At 60.1% G+C, this 16,555-nt stretch overlaps 1 protein-coding gene across 4 annotated transcripts in view; it reads left to right on the top strand.

The window, feature by feature from the left end:
* Positions 1-364: 364 nt before the first annotated feature.
* Positions 365-16,555, top strand: part of ECE1 (endothelin converting enzyme 1) — a 30,254-nt gene continuing 14,063 nt past the window's right edge. The window contains exons 1-3 of one of the 4 annotated variants that reach the window (XM_069741982.1): positions 365-485; positions 8,037-8,126; positions 16,269-16,410. In XM_069741982.1, the coding sequence (XP_069598083.1) occupies positions 8,037-8,126; positions 16,269-16,410 (232 nt within the window). In that variant the 5' untranslated portion in view covers positions 365-485. Of the gene's footprint in view, positions 486-7,743; positions 7,794-7,979; positions 8,127-16,268; positions 16,411-16,555 lie in introns of those variants that run through there. The other 3 variants (XM_069741984.1, XM_069741983.1, XM_069741981.1) reach the window with 3 other exon arrangements.

A 16,555-nucleotide genomic window follows, 5' to 3' on the forward strand; every position in this document is an offset into this window, starting at 1 on the left:
TGCTGTGGCCCCTGTAGTGCGATGTGGGGGTCTCTCTCTGCTGTGGCCCCTGTAGTGCGATGTGGGGGTCTCTCTCTGCTGTGGCCCCTGTAGTGCGGTGTGGGGGTCTCTCTGCTGTGGCCCCTGTAGTGCGATGTGGGGGTCTCTCTCTGCTGTGGCCCCTGTAGTGCGGTGTGGGGGTCTCTCGGGACCTCTGTTTGCCGTCAGTGAATAGCGGCTCTGTCACATCCCAGCCCGCGCCCACCCGAGAATCCCGCACGAAACTCCCCCCATAAAAGGCGAGAAAAATCCCATCGTGGGAAAGTCCTCGCGAGTAACCAGTGACGTCACCGAGCGGCTTCTGAAGACCGCGAGCGGCCCGGGCGCAGCTGATTGGTCAGTGTCACCAGCGGGGCGGGGCGAGAAGTGGCCGTGCACCTGAGAGCGCGACACCCCGGAATACGGCCGCCGCTCACAGCCGGGTATACAGCGGGCGGACAGACGAGGTGAGGGACAGCTGACGAGAACCCCCCCCCCCCTGTGCGTCCTGTGACCCCCCCCATATCCCCCCTGTGCGGCCTGTGACCCCCCCATATCCCCCCTGTGCGGCCTGTGACCCCCCCCATATCCCCCTGTGTGGCCTGTGACCCCCCCCATATCCCCCCTGTGCGGCCTGTGACCCCCCCATATCCCCCCTGTGCGTCCTGTGACCCCCCCCATATCCCCCCTGTGCGGCCTGTGACCCCCCCATATCCCCCCTGTGCGGCCTGTGACCCCCCCCATATCCCCCTGTGTGGCCTGTGACCCCCCCATATCCCCCCTGTGCGGCCTGTGACCCCCCCCTATATCCCCCCCTGTGCGGCCTGTGACCCCCCCCTATATCCCCCCTGTGCGGCCTGTGACCCCCCCCTATATCCCCCCTGTGCGGCCTGTGACCCCCCCTATATCCCCCCTGTGTGGCCTGTGACCCCCCCCATATCCCCCCTGTGCGGCCTGTGACCCCCCCATATCCCCTCTATGCGGCCTGTGACCCCCCCATATCCCCTCTGTGCGGCCTGTGACCCCCCCCATATTCCCCCTGTGCGGCCTGTGACCCCCCCCCCATATCCCCCCTGTGCGGCCTGTGACCCCCCCCATATCCCCTCTGTGCGGCCTGTGACCCCCCCCCCATATCCCCCTGTGTGGCCTGTGACCCCCCCATATCCCCCTGTGCGGCCTGTGACCCCCCCATATCCCCCTGTGTGGCCTGTGACCCCCCCATATCCCCCCTGTGCGGCCTGTGACCCCCCCCATATCCCCCCTGTGCGGCCTGTGACCCCCCCATATCCCCTCTGTGCGGCCTGTGACCCCCCCATATCCCCCCTGTGCGGCCTGTGACCCCCCCATATCCCCTCTGTGCGGCCTGTGACCCCCCCCCCCCCATATCCCCCTGTGTGGCCTGTGACCCCCCCCATATCCCCCCTGTGCGGCCTGTGACCCCCCCATATCCCCCTGTGTGGCCTGTGACCCCCCCCATATCCCCCTGTGTGGCCTGTGACCCCCTCCATATCCCCTCTGTGCGGCCTGTGACCCCCCCATATCCCCCCTGTGCGTCCTGTGACCCCCCCATATCCCCCCTGTGCGTCCTGTGACCCCCCCATATCCCCTCTGTGCGGCCTGTGACCCCCCCATATCCCCCTGTGTGGCCTGTGACCCCCCCCATATCCCCCCTGTGCGGCCTGTGACCCCCCCCATATCCCCCTGTGTGGCCTGTGACCCCCCCATATCCCCACTGTGCGGCCTGTGACCCCCCCATATCCCCCTGTGCGGCCTGTGACCCCCCCCATATCCCCCTGTGCGGCCTGTGACCCCCCCTATATCCCCTCTGTGCGGCCTGTGACCCCCCCATATCCCCCTGTGTGGCCTGTGACCCCCCCCATATCCCCTCTGTGCGGCCTGTGACCCCCCCATATCCCCCTGTGTGGCCTGTGACCCCCCCCATATCCCCCCTGTGCGGCCTGTGACCCCCCCCATATCCCCCCTGTGCGGCCTGTGACCCCCCCATATCCCCCCTGTGCGGCCTGTGACCCCCCCATATCCCCTCTGTGCGGCCTGTGACCCCCCCCCCCATATCCCCCCTGTGCGGCCTGTGACCCCCCCATATCCCCCTGTGTGGCCTGTGACCCCCCCCATATCCCCCCTGTGCGGCCTGTGACCCCCCCCATATCCCCTCTGTGCGGCCTGTGACCCCCCCTATATCCCCCCTGTGCGGCCTGTGACCCCCCCCATATCCCCCCTGTGCGGCCTGTGACCCCCCCATATCCCCCCTGTGTGGCCTGTGACCCCCCCCCCATATCCCCCCTGTGCGGCCTGTGACCCCCCCCATATCCCCCTGTGCGGCCTGTGACCCCCCCACCCCTGTGCGTCCTGTGACCCCCCTATATCCCCCCTGTGCGGCCTGTGACCCCCCTATATCCCCTCTGTGTGGCCTGTGACCCCCCCCTGTGCGGCCTGTGACCCCCCCCACCCCCCCTGTGCGTCCTGTGACCCCCCTATATCCCCCCTGTGCGGCCTGTGACCCCCCTATATCCCCTCTGTGTGGCCTGTGACCCCCCCCTGTGCGGCCTGTGACCCCCCCCACCCCCCCTGTGCATCCTGTGACCCTCCCCTATATCCCCCCTGTGCGGCCTGTGACCCCCCCTATATCCCCTCTGTGTGGCCTGTGACCCCCCCCCCCCCCCATCCCCCGTGTGGCCTGTGACCCCCCCATCCCCCGTGTGGCCTGTGACCTCCCTATATCCCCTCTGTGTGGCCTGTGACCCCCCCTGTGCGGCCTGTGACCCCCCCCCACCCCCCCTGTGCATCCTGTGACCCTCCCCTATATCCCCCCTGTGCGGCCTGTGACCCCCCCTATATCCCCTCTGTGTGGCCTGTGACCCCCCCCCCCTGTGCGGCCTGTGACCCCCCCCCATCCCCCGTGTGGCCTGTGACCCCCCCCCATCCCCCGTGTGGCCTGTGACCCCCCCCCCCATCCCCCGTGTGGCCTGTGACCCCCCCCCATCCCCCGTGTGGCCTGTGACCTCCCTATATCCCCTCTGTGTGTCCTGTGACCCCCCCCCCCATCCCCTCATTGGTGTTGGGGTCTCTGGGGATGTGCCATGTGTGGGGTACAGCCCGTTCCTGGCGGTGCCATCTCTCCAGCCGAGTAGCATCATGCCTACATTCCTCTGGTGTCAGTGAGGGTCTCCTCCTCCCGGGGTCGGGGGTCCCTGCTGAAGGTGCTGTGGCTGCCGGTCTGTATAGCGCCGACGCCAGCAGGAAATCACAGGAGAAAAGGACTTAATGAGAAAGTAACGAGCGGCTAATTCCATCATAAAGGAGGAAAGCGATCAGCAGCCAGTAATCCGCTCCGGGCGCCGCTGATCCCCGGCCCCTGCTGGGAAACCGGTCCTGGCCCAACTCCCCTGTAATGGCAATAATGTCTGCAGGAATTCACAGGTACAAGGGGGAGGATGCCACGAAGCCCCCCGAACACCGTATCACTCATGGAGGGGACAGAACGCCATACTATGGGGAGCAGTCACTGTGTACAATACCTCCTGTATTATACCCCATAGCTGCACTCACTATTCTGCTGGTGCAGTCACTGTGTACATACATTACATTACTGATCCTGAGTTACATCCTGTATTATACCCCATAGCTGCACTCACTATTCTGCTGGTGCAGTCACTGTGTACATACATTACATTACTGATCCTGAGTTACATCCTGTATTATACCCCATAGCTGCACTCACTATTCTGCTGGTGCAGTCACTGTGTACATACATTACATTACTGATCCTGAGTTACCTCCTGTATTATACTCCAGAGCTGCACTCACTATTCTGCTGGTGCAGTCACTGTGTACATACATTACATTACTGATCCTGAGTTACATCCTGTATTATACCCCAGAGCTGCACTCACTATTCTGCTGGTGCAGTCACTGTGTACATACATTACATTACTGATCCTGAGTTACCTCCTGTATTATACTCCAGAGCTGCACTCACTATTCTGCTGGTGCAGTCACTGTGTATATACATTACATTACTGATCCTGAGTTACATCCTGTATTATACCCCATAGCTGCACTCACTATTCTGCTGGTGCAGTCACTGTGTACATACATTACATTACTGATCCTGAGTTACCTCCTGTATTATACTCCAGAGCTGCACTCACTATTCTGCTGGTGCAGTCACTGTGTACATACATTACATTACTGATCCTGAGTTACCTCCTGTATTATACCCCAGAGCTGCACTCACTATTCTGCTGGTGCAGTCACTGTGTACATACATTACATTACTGATCCTGAGTTACATCCTGTATTATACCCCATAGCTGCACTCACTATTCTGCTGGTGCAGTCACTGTGTACATACATTACATTACTGATCCTGAGTTACCTCCTGTATTATACCCCATAGCTGCACTCACTATTCTGCTGGTGCAGTCACTGTGTACATACTTTACATTACTGATCCTGAGTTACCTCCTGTATTATACTCCAGAGCTGCACTCACTATTCTGCTGGTGCAGTCACTGTGTACATACATTACATTACTGATCCTGAGTTACCTCCTGTATTATACCCCAGAGCTGCACTCACTATTCTGCTGGTGCAGTCACTGTGTACATACATTACATTACTGATCCTGAGTTACCTCCTGTATTATACCCCATAGCTGCACTCACTATTCTGCTGGTGCAGTCACTGTGTACATGCATTACATTGCTGATCCTGAGTTACATCCTGTATTATACTCCAGAGCTGCACTCACTATTCTGCTGGTGCAGTCACTGTGTACATACATTACATTACTGATCCTGAGTTACATCCTGTATTATACTCCAGAGCTGCACTCACTATTCTGCTGGTGCAGTCACTGTGTACATACATTACATTACTGATCCTGAGTTATATCCTGTATTATACTCCAGAGCTGCACTCACTATTCTGCTGGTGCAGTCACTGTGTACATACATTACATTACTGATCCTGAGTTACCTCCTGTATTATACTCCAGAGCTGCACTCACTATTCTGCTGGTGCAGTCACTGTGTACATACATTACATTACTGATCCTGAGTTACCTCCTGTATTATACTCCAGAGCTGCACTCACTATTCTGCTTGTGCAGTCACTGTGTACATTACATTACTGATCCTGAGTTACATCCTGTATTCTACTCCAGAGCTGCACTCACTATTCTGCTGGTGCAGTCACTGTGTACATACATTACATTACTGATCCTGAGTTACCTCCTGTATTATACTCCAGAGCTGCACTCACTATTCTGCTGGTGCAGTCACTGTGTACATACATTACATTACTGATCCTGAGTTACATCCTGTATTATACCCCAGAGCTGCACTCACTATTCTGCTGGTGCAGTCACTGTGTACATACATTACATTACTGATCCTGAGTTACCTCCTGTATTATACTCCAGAGCTGCACTCACTATTCTGCTGCTGCAGTCACTGTGTACATACATTACACTACTGATCCTGAGTTACATCCTGTATTATACCCCAGAGCTGCACTCACTATTCTGCTGGTGCAGTCACTGTGTACATACATTACATTACTGATCCTGAGTTACCTCCTGTATTATACTCCAGAGCTGCACTCACTATTCTGCTGGTGCAGTCACTGTGTACATACATTACATTACTGATCCTGAGTTACATCCTGTATTATACTCCAGAGCTGCACTCACTATTCTGCTGGTGCAGTCACTGTGTACATACATTACATTACTGATCCTGAGTTACATCCTGTATTATACCCCAGAGCTGCACTCACTATTCTGCTGCTGCAGTCACTGTGTACATACATTACACTACTGATCCTGAGTTACATCCTGTATTATACCCCAGAGCTGCACTCACTATTCTGCTGGTGCAGTCACTGTGTACATACATTACATTACTGATCCTGAGTTATATCCTGTATTATACTCCAGAGCTGCACTCACTATTCTGCTTGTGCAGTCACTGTGTACATTACATTACTGATCCTGAGTTACATCCTGTATTATACTGCAGAGCTGCACTCACTATTCTGCTGGTGCAGTCACTGTGTACATACATTACATTACTGATCCTGAGTTACATCCTGTATTATACTCCAGAGCTGCACTCACTATTCTGCTGGTGCAGTCACTGTGTACATACATTACATTACTGATCCTGAGCTACATCCTGTATTATACTCCAGAGCTGCACTCACTATTCTGCTTGTGCAGTCACTGTGTACATTACATTACTGATCCTGAGTTACATCCTGTATTATACTCCAGAGCTGCACTCACTATTCTGCTGGTGCAGTCACTATGTACATACATTACATTACTGATCCTGAGTTATATCCTGTATTATACCCCAGAGCTGCACTCACTATTCTGCTGGTGCAGTCACTGTGTACATACATTACATTACTGATCCTGAGTTATATCCTGTATTATACCCCAGAGCTGCACTCACTATTCTGCTGGTGCAGTCACTGTGTACATACATTACATTACTGATCCTGAGTTACATCCTGTATTATACCCCAGAGCTGCACTCACTATTCTGCTGGTGCAGTCACTGTGTACGTACATTACATTACTGATCCTGAGTTACATCCTGTATTATACTCCAGAGCTGCACTCAATATTCTGCTGGTGCAGTCACTGTGTACATACATTACATTACTGATCCTGAGTTACCTCCTGTATTATACTCCAGAGCTGCACTCACTATTCTGCTGGTGCAGTCACTGTGTACATTACATTACTGATCCTGAGTTACATCCTGTATTATACTCCAGAGCTGCACTCACTATTCTGCTGGTGCAGTCACTGTGTACATACATTACATTACTGATCCTGAGTTACGTCCTGTATTATACTCCAGAGCTGCACTCACTATTCTGCTGGTGCAGTCACTGTGTACATACATTACATTACTGATCCTGAGTTACATCCTGTATTATACTCCAGAGCTGCACTCACTATTCTGCTGGTGCAGTCACTGTGTACATACATTACATTACTGATCCTGAGTTACATCCTGTATTATACTCCAGAGCTGCGCTCACTATTCTGCTGGTGCAGTCACTGTGTATATACATTACATTACTGATCCTGAGTTACCTCCTGTATTATACCCCAGAGCTGCACTCACTATTCTGCTGGTGCAGTCACTGTGTATATACATTACATTACTGATCCTGAGTTACCTCCTGTATTATACCCCAGAGCTGCGCTCACTATACTGCTGGTGCAGTCACTGTGTATATACATTACATTACTGATCCTGAGTTACATCCTGTATTATACCCCAGAGCTGCACTCACTATTCTGCTGGTGCAGTCACTGTGTACATACATTACTGATCCTGAGTTACCTCCTGTATTATACCCCAGAGCTGCACTCACTATTCTGCTGGTGCAGTCACTGTGTACATACATTACTGATCCTGAGTTACATCCTGTATTATACTCCAGAGCTGCACTCACTATTCTGCTTGTGCAGTCACTGTGTACATGCATTACTGCTCCTGTTGTCCTCCAGAGCTGCGCTCCCCATTCTGCCGGTGCAGTGTGCACCTGTGCTGCTGGTGGTGTCTGCGGCCCCTTCCTGTGGCTGGCGCCCCCTCCTGGTGTCCGTGGGATACTGCACCTCCCTCCCTGGCTGTGAGTGGCTGTGGAGTCAGTAGTGTCAGGAAGGGGGCGGCGCAGCGTCCAGATAATGCAGAGTTCCCTGCAGGCCGGGGCAGAGGTGACAGCGCAGAGAAGTATGTGCCCCCTGGTTGCGTCATGTGCCCCTGCAGGGGTGCAGATAGGTTACATAAGGGGCTTCCTTGCTGTGGGTGGTCCGGGCTGCAGCTGCTCTTGTTTGGCTTGTGATCTGATCCTGGGACAGTGGAGCAGCAGGAGGGTGGTCCGGGGATGTAGGTCCTGGGCGTAGGACCCTCGCTGCCCCCCGGTGCCGGCACATGGAGCTGCTCAGAGACTCTGTCGTACATTTCACCTTTCAGATGTCGTCCTACAAGAGAGCGACGCTGGATGACGAGGAGGATCTGGTGGACCCCGTCCATGAGCGCGAGGTGTACCCCGGAGGAGTGCAGGTACGGGGGTCTGTACACGGGGGTCTGCAGCGCTCTGTACACGGGGGGCCTACAGCACTGTCTGTACACGGGGGGGCCTACAGCACTGTCTGTACACGGGGGGCCTACAGCACTGTCTGTACACGGGGGGCCTACAGCACTGTCTGTACACGGGGGGCCTACAGCACTGTCTGTACACGGGGGGCCTACAGCACTGTCTGTACACGGGGGGCCTACAGCACTGTCTGTACACGGGGGGCCTACAGGACTGTCTGTACACGGGGGGCCTACAGCACTGTCTGTACACGGGGGGCCTACAGCACTGTCTGTACACGGGGGGCCTACAGCACTGTCTGTACACGGGGGGCCTACAGCACTGTCTGTACACGGGGGGCCTACAGCACTGTCTGTACACGGGGGGCCTACAGCACTGTCTGTACACGGGGGGCCTACAGCACTGTCTGTACACGGGGGGCCTACAGCACTGTCTGTACACGGGGGGCCTACAGCACTGTCTGTACACGGGGGGCCTACAGCACTGTCTGTACACGGGGGTCTGCAGCGCTCTGTATACGGGGGGCCTACAGCACTGTCTGTACACGGGGGGCCTACAGCACTGTCTGTACACGGGGGGCCTACAGCACTGTCTGTATACGGGGGGCCTACAGCACTGTCTGTACACGGGGGGCCTACAGCACTGTCTGTACACGGGGGGCCTACAGCACTGTCTGTACACGGGGGGCCTACAGCACTGTCTGTACACGGGGGGCCTACAGCACTGTCTGTACACGGGGGGCCTACAGCACTGTCTGTACACGGGGGTCCTACAGCACTGTCTGTACACGGGGGTCTGCAGCGCTCTGTATACGGGGGGCCTACAGCACTGTCTGTACACGGGGGGCCTACAGCACTGTCTGTACACGGGGGGCCTACAGCACTGTCTGTATACGGGGGGCCTACAGCACTGTCTGTATACGGGGGGCCTACAGCACTGTCTGTATACGGGGGTCCTACAGCACTGTCTGTATACGGGGGGCCTACAGCACTGTCTGTATACGGGGGGCCTACAGCACTGTCTGTATACGGGGGTCCTACAGCACTGTCTGTATACGGGGGTCCTACAGCACTGTCTGTATACGGGGGGCCTACAGCACTGTCTGTATACGGGGGGCCTACAGCACTGTCTGTACACGGGGGGCCTACAGCACTGTCTGTACACGGGGGGTCTACAGCACTGTCTGTATACGGGGGGCCTACAGCACTGTCTGTACACGGGGGTCTGCAGCGCTCTGTATACGGGGGGCCTACAGCACTGTCTGTACACGGGGGGCCTACAGCACTGTCTGTACACGGGGGGCCTACAGCACTGTCTGTACACGGGGGGCCTACAGCACTGTCTGTACACGGGGGGCCTACAGCACTGTCTGTACACGGGGGGCCTACAGCACTGTCTGTACACGGGGGGCCTACAGCACTGTCTGTACACGGGGGTCCTACAGCACTGTCTGTACACGGGGGTCCTACAGCACTGTCTGTACACGGGGGTCCTACAGCACTGTCTGTACGCGGGGGGCCTACAGGATTGTCTGTACGCGAGGTGTCTCCGGCGCGGTCTGTACGCGAGGTGTCTCCGGCGCGGTCTGTACGCGAGGTGTCTCCGGCGCGGTCTGTACGCGAGGTGTCTCCGGCGCGGTCTGTACGCGAGGTGTCTCCGGCGCGGTCTGTACGCGAGGTGTCTCCGGCCCTGTCTGTACGCGAGGTGTCTCCGGCGCGGTCTGTACGCGAGGTGTCTCCGGCGCGGTCTGTACGCGAGGTGTCTCCGGCGCGGTCTGTACGCGAGGTGTCTCCGGCCCGGTCTGTACGCGAGGTGTCTCCGGCCCTGTCTGTACTGGGGTCTGTACGCGAGGTGTCTCCGGCGCGGTCTGTACGCGAGGTGTCTCCGGCGCGGTCTGTACGCGAGGTGTCTCCGGCGCGGTCTGTACGCGAGGTGTCTCCGGCGCGGTCTGTACGCGAGGTGTCTCCGGCGCGGTCTGTACGCGAGGTGTCTCCGGCGCGGTCTGTACGCGAGGTGTCTCCGGCGCGGTCTGTACGCGAGGTGTCTCCGGCGCGGTCTGTACGCGAGGTGTCTCCGGCGCGGTCTGTACGCGAGGTGTCTCCGGCGCGGTCTGTACGCGAGGTGTCTCCGGCGCGGTCTGTACGCGAGGTGTCTCCGGCGCGGTCTGTACGCGAGGTGTCTCCGGCGCGGTCTGTACGCGAGGTGTCTCCGGCGCGGTCTGTACGCGAGGTGTCTCCGGCGCGGTCTGTACGCGAGGTGTCTCCGGCGCGGTCTGTACGCGAGGTGTCTCCGGCGCGGTCTGTACGCGAGGTGTCTCCGGCGCGGTCTGTACGCGAGGTGTCTCCGGCCCTGTCTGTACGCGAGGTGTCTCCGGCGCGGTCTGTACGCGAGGTGTCTCCGGCGCGGTCTGTACGCGAGGTGTCTCCGGCGCGGTCTGTACGCGAGGTGTCTCCGGCGCGGTCTGTACGCGAGGTGTCTCCGGCCCGGTCTGTACGCGAGGTGTCTCCGGCCCTGTCTGTACTGGGGTCTGTACGCGAGGTGTCTCCGGCGCGGTCTGTACGCGAGGTGTCTCCGGCGCGGTCTGTACGCGAGGTGTCTCCGGCGCGGTCTGTACGCGAGGTGTCTCCGGCGCGGTCTGTACGCGAGGTGTCTCCGGCCCTGTCTGTACTGGGGTCTGTACGCGAGGTGTCTCCGGCCCTGTCTGTACTGGGGTCTGTACGCGAGGTGTCTCCGGCCCGGTCTGTACGCGAGGTGTCTCCGGCGCGGTCTGTACGCGAGGTGTCTCCGGCCCTGTCTGTACTGGGGTCTGTACGCGAGGTGTCTCCGGCCCTGTCTGTACGCGAGGTGTCTCCGGCGCGGTCTGTACGCGAGGTGTCTCCGGCGCGGTCTGTACGCGAGGTGTCTCCGGCGCGGTCTGTACGCGAGGTGTCTCCGGCGCGGTCTGTACGCGAGGTGTCTCCGGCGCGGTCTGTACGCGAGGTGTCTCCGGCGCGGTCTGTACGCGAGGTGTCTCCGGCCCTGTCTGTACTGGGGTCTGTACGCGAGGTGTCTCCGGCCCTGTCTGTACTGGGGTCTGTACGCGAGGTGTCTCCGGCCCTGTATGTACTGGGGTCTGTACGCGAGGTCTGTACTGGGGTCTGTACACGAGGGGTCTGTACGCGAGGTGTCTCCGGCGCGGTCTGTACGCGAGGGGTCTCCGGCGCGGTCTGTACTGGGGTCTGTACACGAGGGGTCTGTACGCGAGGGGTCTCCAGCCCTGTCTGTACTGGGGTCTGTACGCGAGGTGTCTCCGGCCCTGTCTGTACGCGAGGTGTCTCCGGCCCTGTCTGTACGCGAGGTGTCTCCGGCGCGGTCTGTACTGGGGTCTGTACGCGAGGGGTCTCCGGCCCTGTATGTACTGGGGTCTGTACGCGAGGTGTCTCCGGCGCGGTCTGTACTGGGGTCTGTACGCGAGGTGTCTCCGGCGCGGTCTGTACTGGGGTCTGTACGCGAGGGGTCTCCGGCCCTGTATGTACTGGGGTCTGTACGCGAGGTGTCTCCGGCGCGGTCTGTACTGGGGTCTGTACGCGAGGGGTCTCCGGCCCTGTATGTACTGGGGTCTGTACGCGAGGTGTCTCCGGCCCTGTCTGTACTGGGGTCTGTACGCGAGGTCTGTACTGGGGTCTGTACACGAGGGGTCTGTACGCGAGGTGTCTCCAGCCCTGTATGTACTGGGGTCTGTACGCGAGGGGTCTCCAGCGCCGTGATCGCCCCATACGAGGCTTTGGGCTGCAGAGCTTACGATCTAATCCTCGGTTATTGGTGTGTGACAGTGAGCATCCATGACAGATGGGGGGGCTGCCTTTCTGCTGCGTCCTCGGCATCCTGGCACTTGTAGTTCTCCCCAGCTGTGCCTCTGGTGGAGCAGACCTCGGTGCGGCGCCCCCCGGCTTCTGAGGTGGTGGACTGTAAGCTCCAGGGCCCAGTGTCGGGGGAGGGGAGCGCGGCTGGTGCAGCCGGGTGTGTGCAGATGTCTTACATTCCAGATGTGTTGCCCAACCAGAAACACAATGGGGGCCGATCCGCCTGCAGGTAGAGCGGGATTAACCCCTTATCCCCAAATTAAAGGGATGGTGGCGCTGTGTACAGCTCTGGGGAGTAATAGGTGGCTGCGCTGTCACATGCCGTGCTCATACCATCCCACTCCGGATCCCCGTCAGCCCCAGGCTCTGGTACTGATGACCGGGTCATGGCTCCTCACTCCGGACCCCATCAGCCCCAGGCTCTGGTTCTGATGACTGGGTCATGGCTCCTCACTCCGGACCCCATCAGCCCCAGGCTCTGGTTCTGATGACTGGGTCATTGCTCTCCCACTCCGGACCCCTGTCAGCCCCAGGCTCTGGTACTGATGACTGGGTCATTGCTCTCCCACTCCGGACCCCCGTCAGCCGCTTGCTCTGGTTCTGATGACTGGGTCATTGCTCTCCCACTCCGGACCCCTGTCAGCCGCAGGCTCTGGTTCTGATGACTGGGTCATTGCTCTCCCACTCCGGATCCCCGTCAGCCCCAGGCTCTGGTACTGATGACTGGGTCATTGCTCTCCCACTCCGGACCCCTGTCAGCCGCAGGCTCTGGTTCTGATGACTGGGTCATTGCTCTCCCACTCCGGACCCCTGTCAGCCGCTTGCTCTGGTTCTGATGACTGGGTCATTGCTCTCCCACTCCGGACCCCTGTCAGCCGCAGGCTCTGGTTCTGATGACTGGGTCATTGCTCTCCCACTCCGGACCCCTGTCAGCCGCTTGCTCTGGTTCTGATGACTGGGTCATTGCTCTCCCACTCCGGACCCCTGTCAGCCGCAGGCTCTGGTTCTGATGACTGGGTCATTGCTCTCCCACTCCGGACCCCTGTCAGCCGCAGGCTCTGGTTCTGATGACTGGGTCATTGCTCTCCCACTCCGGACCCCTGTCAGCCGCAGGCTCTGGTTCTGATGACTGGGTCATTGCTCTCCCACTCCGGACCCCTGTCAGCCGCAGGCTCTGGTTCTGATGACTGGGTCATTGCTCTCCCACTCCGGACCCCTGTCAGCCGCAGGCTCTGGTTCTGATGACTGGGTCATTGCTCTCCCACTCCGGACCCCTGTCAGCCGCAGGCTCTGGTTCTGATGACTGGGTCATTGCTCTCCCACTCCGGACCCCTGTCAGCCGCTTGCTCTGGTTCTGATGACTGGGTCATTGCTCTCCCACTCCGGACCCCTGTCAGCCGCAGGCTCTGGTTCTGATGACTGGGTCATTGCTCTCCCACTCCGGACCCCTGTCAGCCGCTTGCTCTGGTTCTGATGACTGGGTCATTGCTCTCCCACTCCGGACCCCTGTCAGCCGCAGGCTCTGGTTCTGATGACTGGGTCATTGCTCTCCCACTCCGGATCCCCGTCAGCCCCAGGCTCTGGTACTGATGACTGGGTCATTGCTCTCCCACTCCGGACCCCTGTCAGCCGCAGGCTCTGGTTCTGATGACTGGGTCATTGCTCTCCCACTCCGGACCCCTGTCAGCCGCTTGCTCTGGTTCTGATGACTGGGTCATTGCTCTCCCACTCCGGACCCCTGTCAGCCGCTTGCTCTGGTTCTGATGACTGGGTCATTGCTCTCCCACTCCGGACCCCCGTCAGCCGCTTGCTCTGGTTCTGATGACTGGGTCATTGCTCTCCCACTCCGGACCCCTGTCAGCCGCAGGCTCTGGTTCTGATGACTGGGTCATTGCTCTCCCACTCCGGACCCCTGTCAGCCGCTTGCTCTGGTTCTGATGACTGGGTCATTGCTCTCCCACTCCGGACCCCTGTCAGCCGCAGGCTCTGGTTCTGATGACTGGGTCATTGCTCTCCCACTCCGGACCCCTGTCAGCCGCAGGCTCTGGTTCTGATGACCGGGTCATTGCTCTCCCACTCCGGACCCCTGTCAGCCGCAGGCTCTGGTTCTGATGACTGGGTCATTGCTCTCCCACTCCGGACCCCTGTCAGCCGCAGGCTCTGGTTCTGATGACCGGGTCATTGCTCTCCCACTCCGGACCCCCGTCAGCCGCTGGCTCCGCTCCCACCAGGGTGGGCTGTTTGCCTTTCTCATTGTGGTTTTCTCTGGATCGGCTCCTGATCTTCCTAATCCGTTATCCAAACAAGGTGAAGCATTCCCACATCTCGTCTTACACGTGTTGGCGCCATAATGCGGTGTGACCTCGGGGGGCGCGGTGCTCCTGTGGGGGGTGCGGGGAGACCTCAGGGGGCGCTGTGCTCCTGTGGGGGGTGCGGGGTGACTTCTGGGGGTGCTGTGCTCCTGTGCGGGGTGACCTCTAGGGGCGCTGTGCTCATGTGGGGGGTGTGGGGTCACTTCTGGGGGCGCTGTGCTCCTGTGCGGGGAGACCTCGGGGGGCGCTGTGCTCCTGTGGGGGGTGCGGGGAGACCTCAGGGGGCGCTGTGCTCCTGTGGGGGGTGCGGGGTGACTTCTGGGGGTGCTGTGCTCCTGTGCGGGGTGACCTCTAGGGGCGCTGTGCTCATGTGGGGGGTGTGGGGTCACTTCTGGGGGCGCTGTGCTCCTGTGCGGGGAGACCTCGGGGGGCGCTGTGCTCCTGTGGGGGGTGCGGGGTGACTTCTGGGGGTGCTGTGCTCCTGTGCGGGGTGACCTCTAGGGGCGCTGTGCTCATGTGGGGGGTGTGGGGTCACTTCTGGGGGCGCTGTGCTCCTGTGCGGGGAGACCTCGGGGGGCGCTGTGCTCCTGTGGGGGGTGCGGGGTGACTTCTGGGGGTGCTGTGCTCCTGTGCGGGGTGACCTCTAGGGGCGCTGTGCTCATGTGGGGGGTGTGGGGTCACTTCTGGGGGCGCTGTGCTCCTGTGCGGGGTGACCTCGGGGGGCGCGGTGCTCCTGTGGGGGGTGCGGGGAGACCTCGGGGGGCGCTGTGCTCCTGTGGGGGGTGCGGGGTGACTTCTGGGGGTGCTGTGCTCCTGTGCGGGGTGACCTCTAGGGGCACTGTGCTCATGTGGGGGGTGTGGGGTCACTTCTGGGGGCGCTGTGCTCCTGTGCGGGGTGACCTCGGGGGGCGCGGTGCTCCTGTGGGGGGTGCGGGGAGACCTCAGGGGGCGCTGTGCTCCTGTGGGGGGTGCGGGGTGACTTCTGGGGGTGCTGTGCTCCTGTGCGGGGTGACCTCTAGGGGCGCTGTGCTCATGTGGGGGGTGTGGGGTCACTTCTGGGGGCGCTGTGCTCCTGTGCGGGGTGACCTCGGGGGGTGCTGTGCTCCTGTGCGGGGTGACCTCTAGGGGCGCTGTGCTCATGTGTGGGGTCACTTCTGGGGGTGCTGTGCTCCTGTGCGGGGTGACCTCTAGGGGCGCTGTGCTCATGTGGGGGGTGTGGGGTCACTTCTGGGGGCGCTGTGCTCCTGTGCGGGGTGACCTCGGGGGGTGCTGTGCTCCTGTGCGGGGTGACCTCTAGGGGCGCTGTGCTCATGTGTGGGGTCACTTCTGGGGGTGCTGTGCTCCTGTGCGGGGTGACCTCTAGGGGCGCTGTGCTCATGTGGGGGGTGTGGGGTCACTTCTGGGGGCGCTGTGCTCCTGTGCGGGGTGACCTCGGGGGGTGCTGTGCTCCTGTGCGGGGTGACCTCTAGGGGCGCTGTGCTCATGTGTGGGGTCACTTCTGGGGGCGCTGTGCTCCTGTGCGGGGTGACCTCGGGGGGTGCTGTGCTCCTGTGCGGGGTGACCTCTAGGGGCGCTGTGCTCATGTGTGGGGTCACTTCTGGGGGTGCTGTGCTCCTGTGCGGGGTGACCTCTAGGGGCGCTGTGCTCATGTGGGGGGTGTGGGGTCACTTCTGGGGGCGCTGTGCTCCTGTGCGGGGTGACCTCGGGGGGTGCTGTGCTCCTGTGCGGGGTGACCTCTAGGGGCGCTGTGCTCATGTGTGGGGTCACTTCTGGGGGCGCTGTGCTCCTGTGCGGGGTGACCTCGGGGGGTGCTGTGCTCCTGTGCGGGGTGACCTCGGGGGGTGCTGTGCTCCTGTGGGGGGTGCGGGGAGACCTCAGGGGGCACTGTGGTGCCGGGGTTATGGTGGCGCTCTTCCTGTCTGTGATCGCCATCTCTACACGTTCTCGTCCGCAGGTGACCCTGCGCGGAGGGCGGCACCGCAGCGGCTGCTGGACGGAGCGGACGCACGTGGAGAAGAGGCTGCTGGTGCTGGTCGCCATCCTCGCCGTCAGCCTGCTGGCCTGTCTGCTGTCTCTGGCCATCCAGTATCGCAAGAGTGAGTGCTACAGGCAGTCCCATGTAAAGGACCTGACCAGCAGGGGTCTAGTGGGCGCTGTCCACACTGACAGCAGGCAGAGGGTAAAACACAGCCAGTCACTAACACGGCATCCTGCCCCAACACTGCAACAAACCCTCAGCTG

The sequence above is a fragment of the Ranitomeya imitator genome, chromosome 10 (genome assembly GCF_032444005.1).
Source record: "Ranitomeya imitator isolate aRanImi1 chromosome 10, aRanImi1.pri, whole genome shotgun sequence".
NCBI classification, from domain to species: domain Eukaryota; kingdom Metazoa; phylum Chordata; class Amphibia; order Anura; family Dendrobatidae; genus Ranitomeya; species Ranitomeya imitator.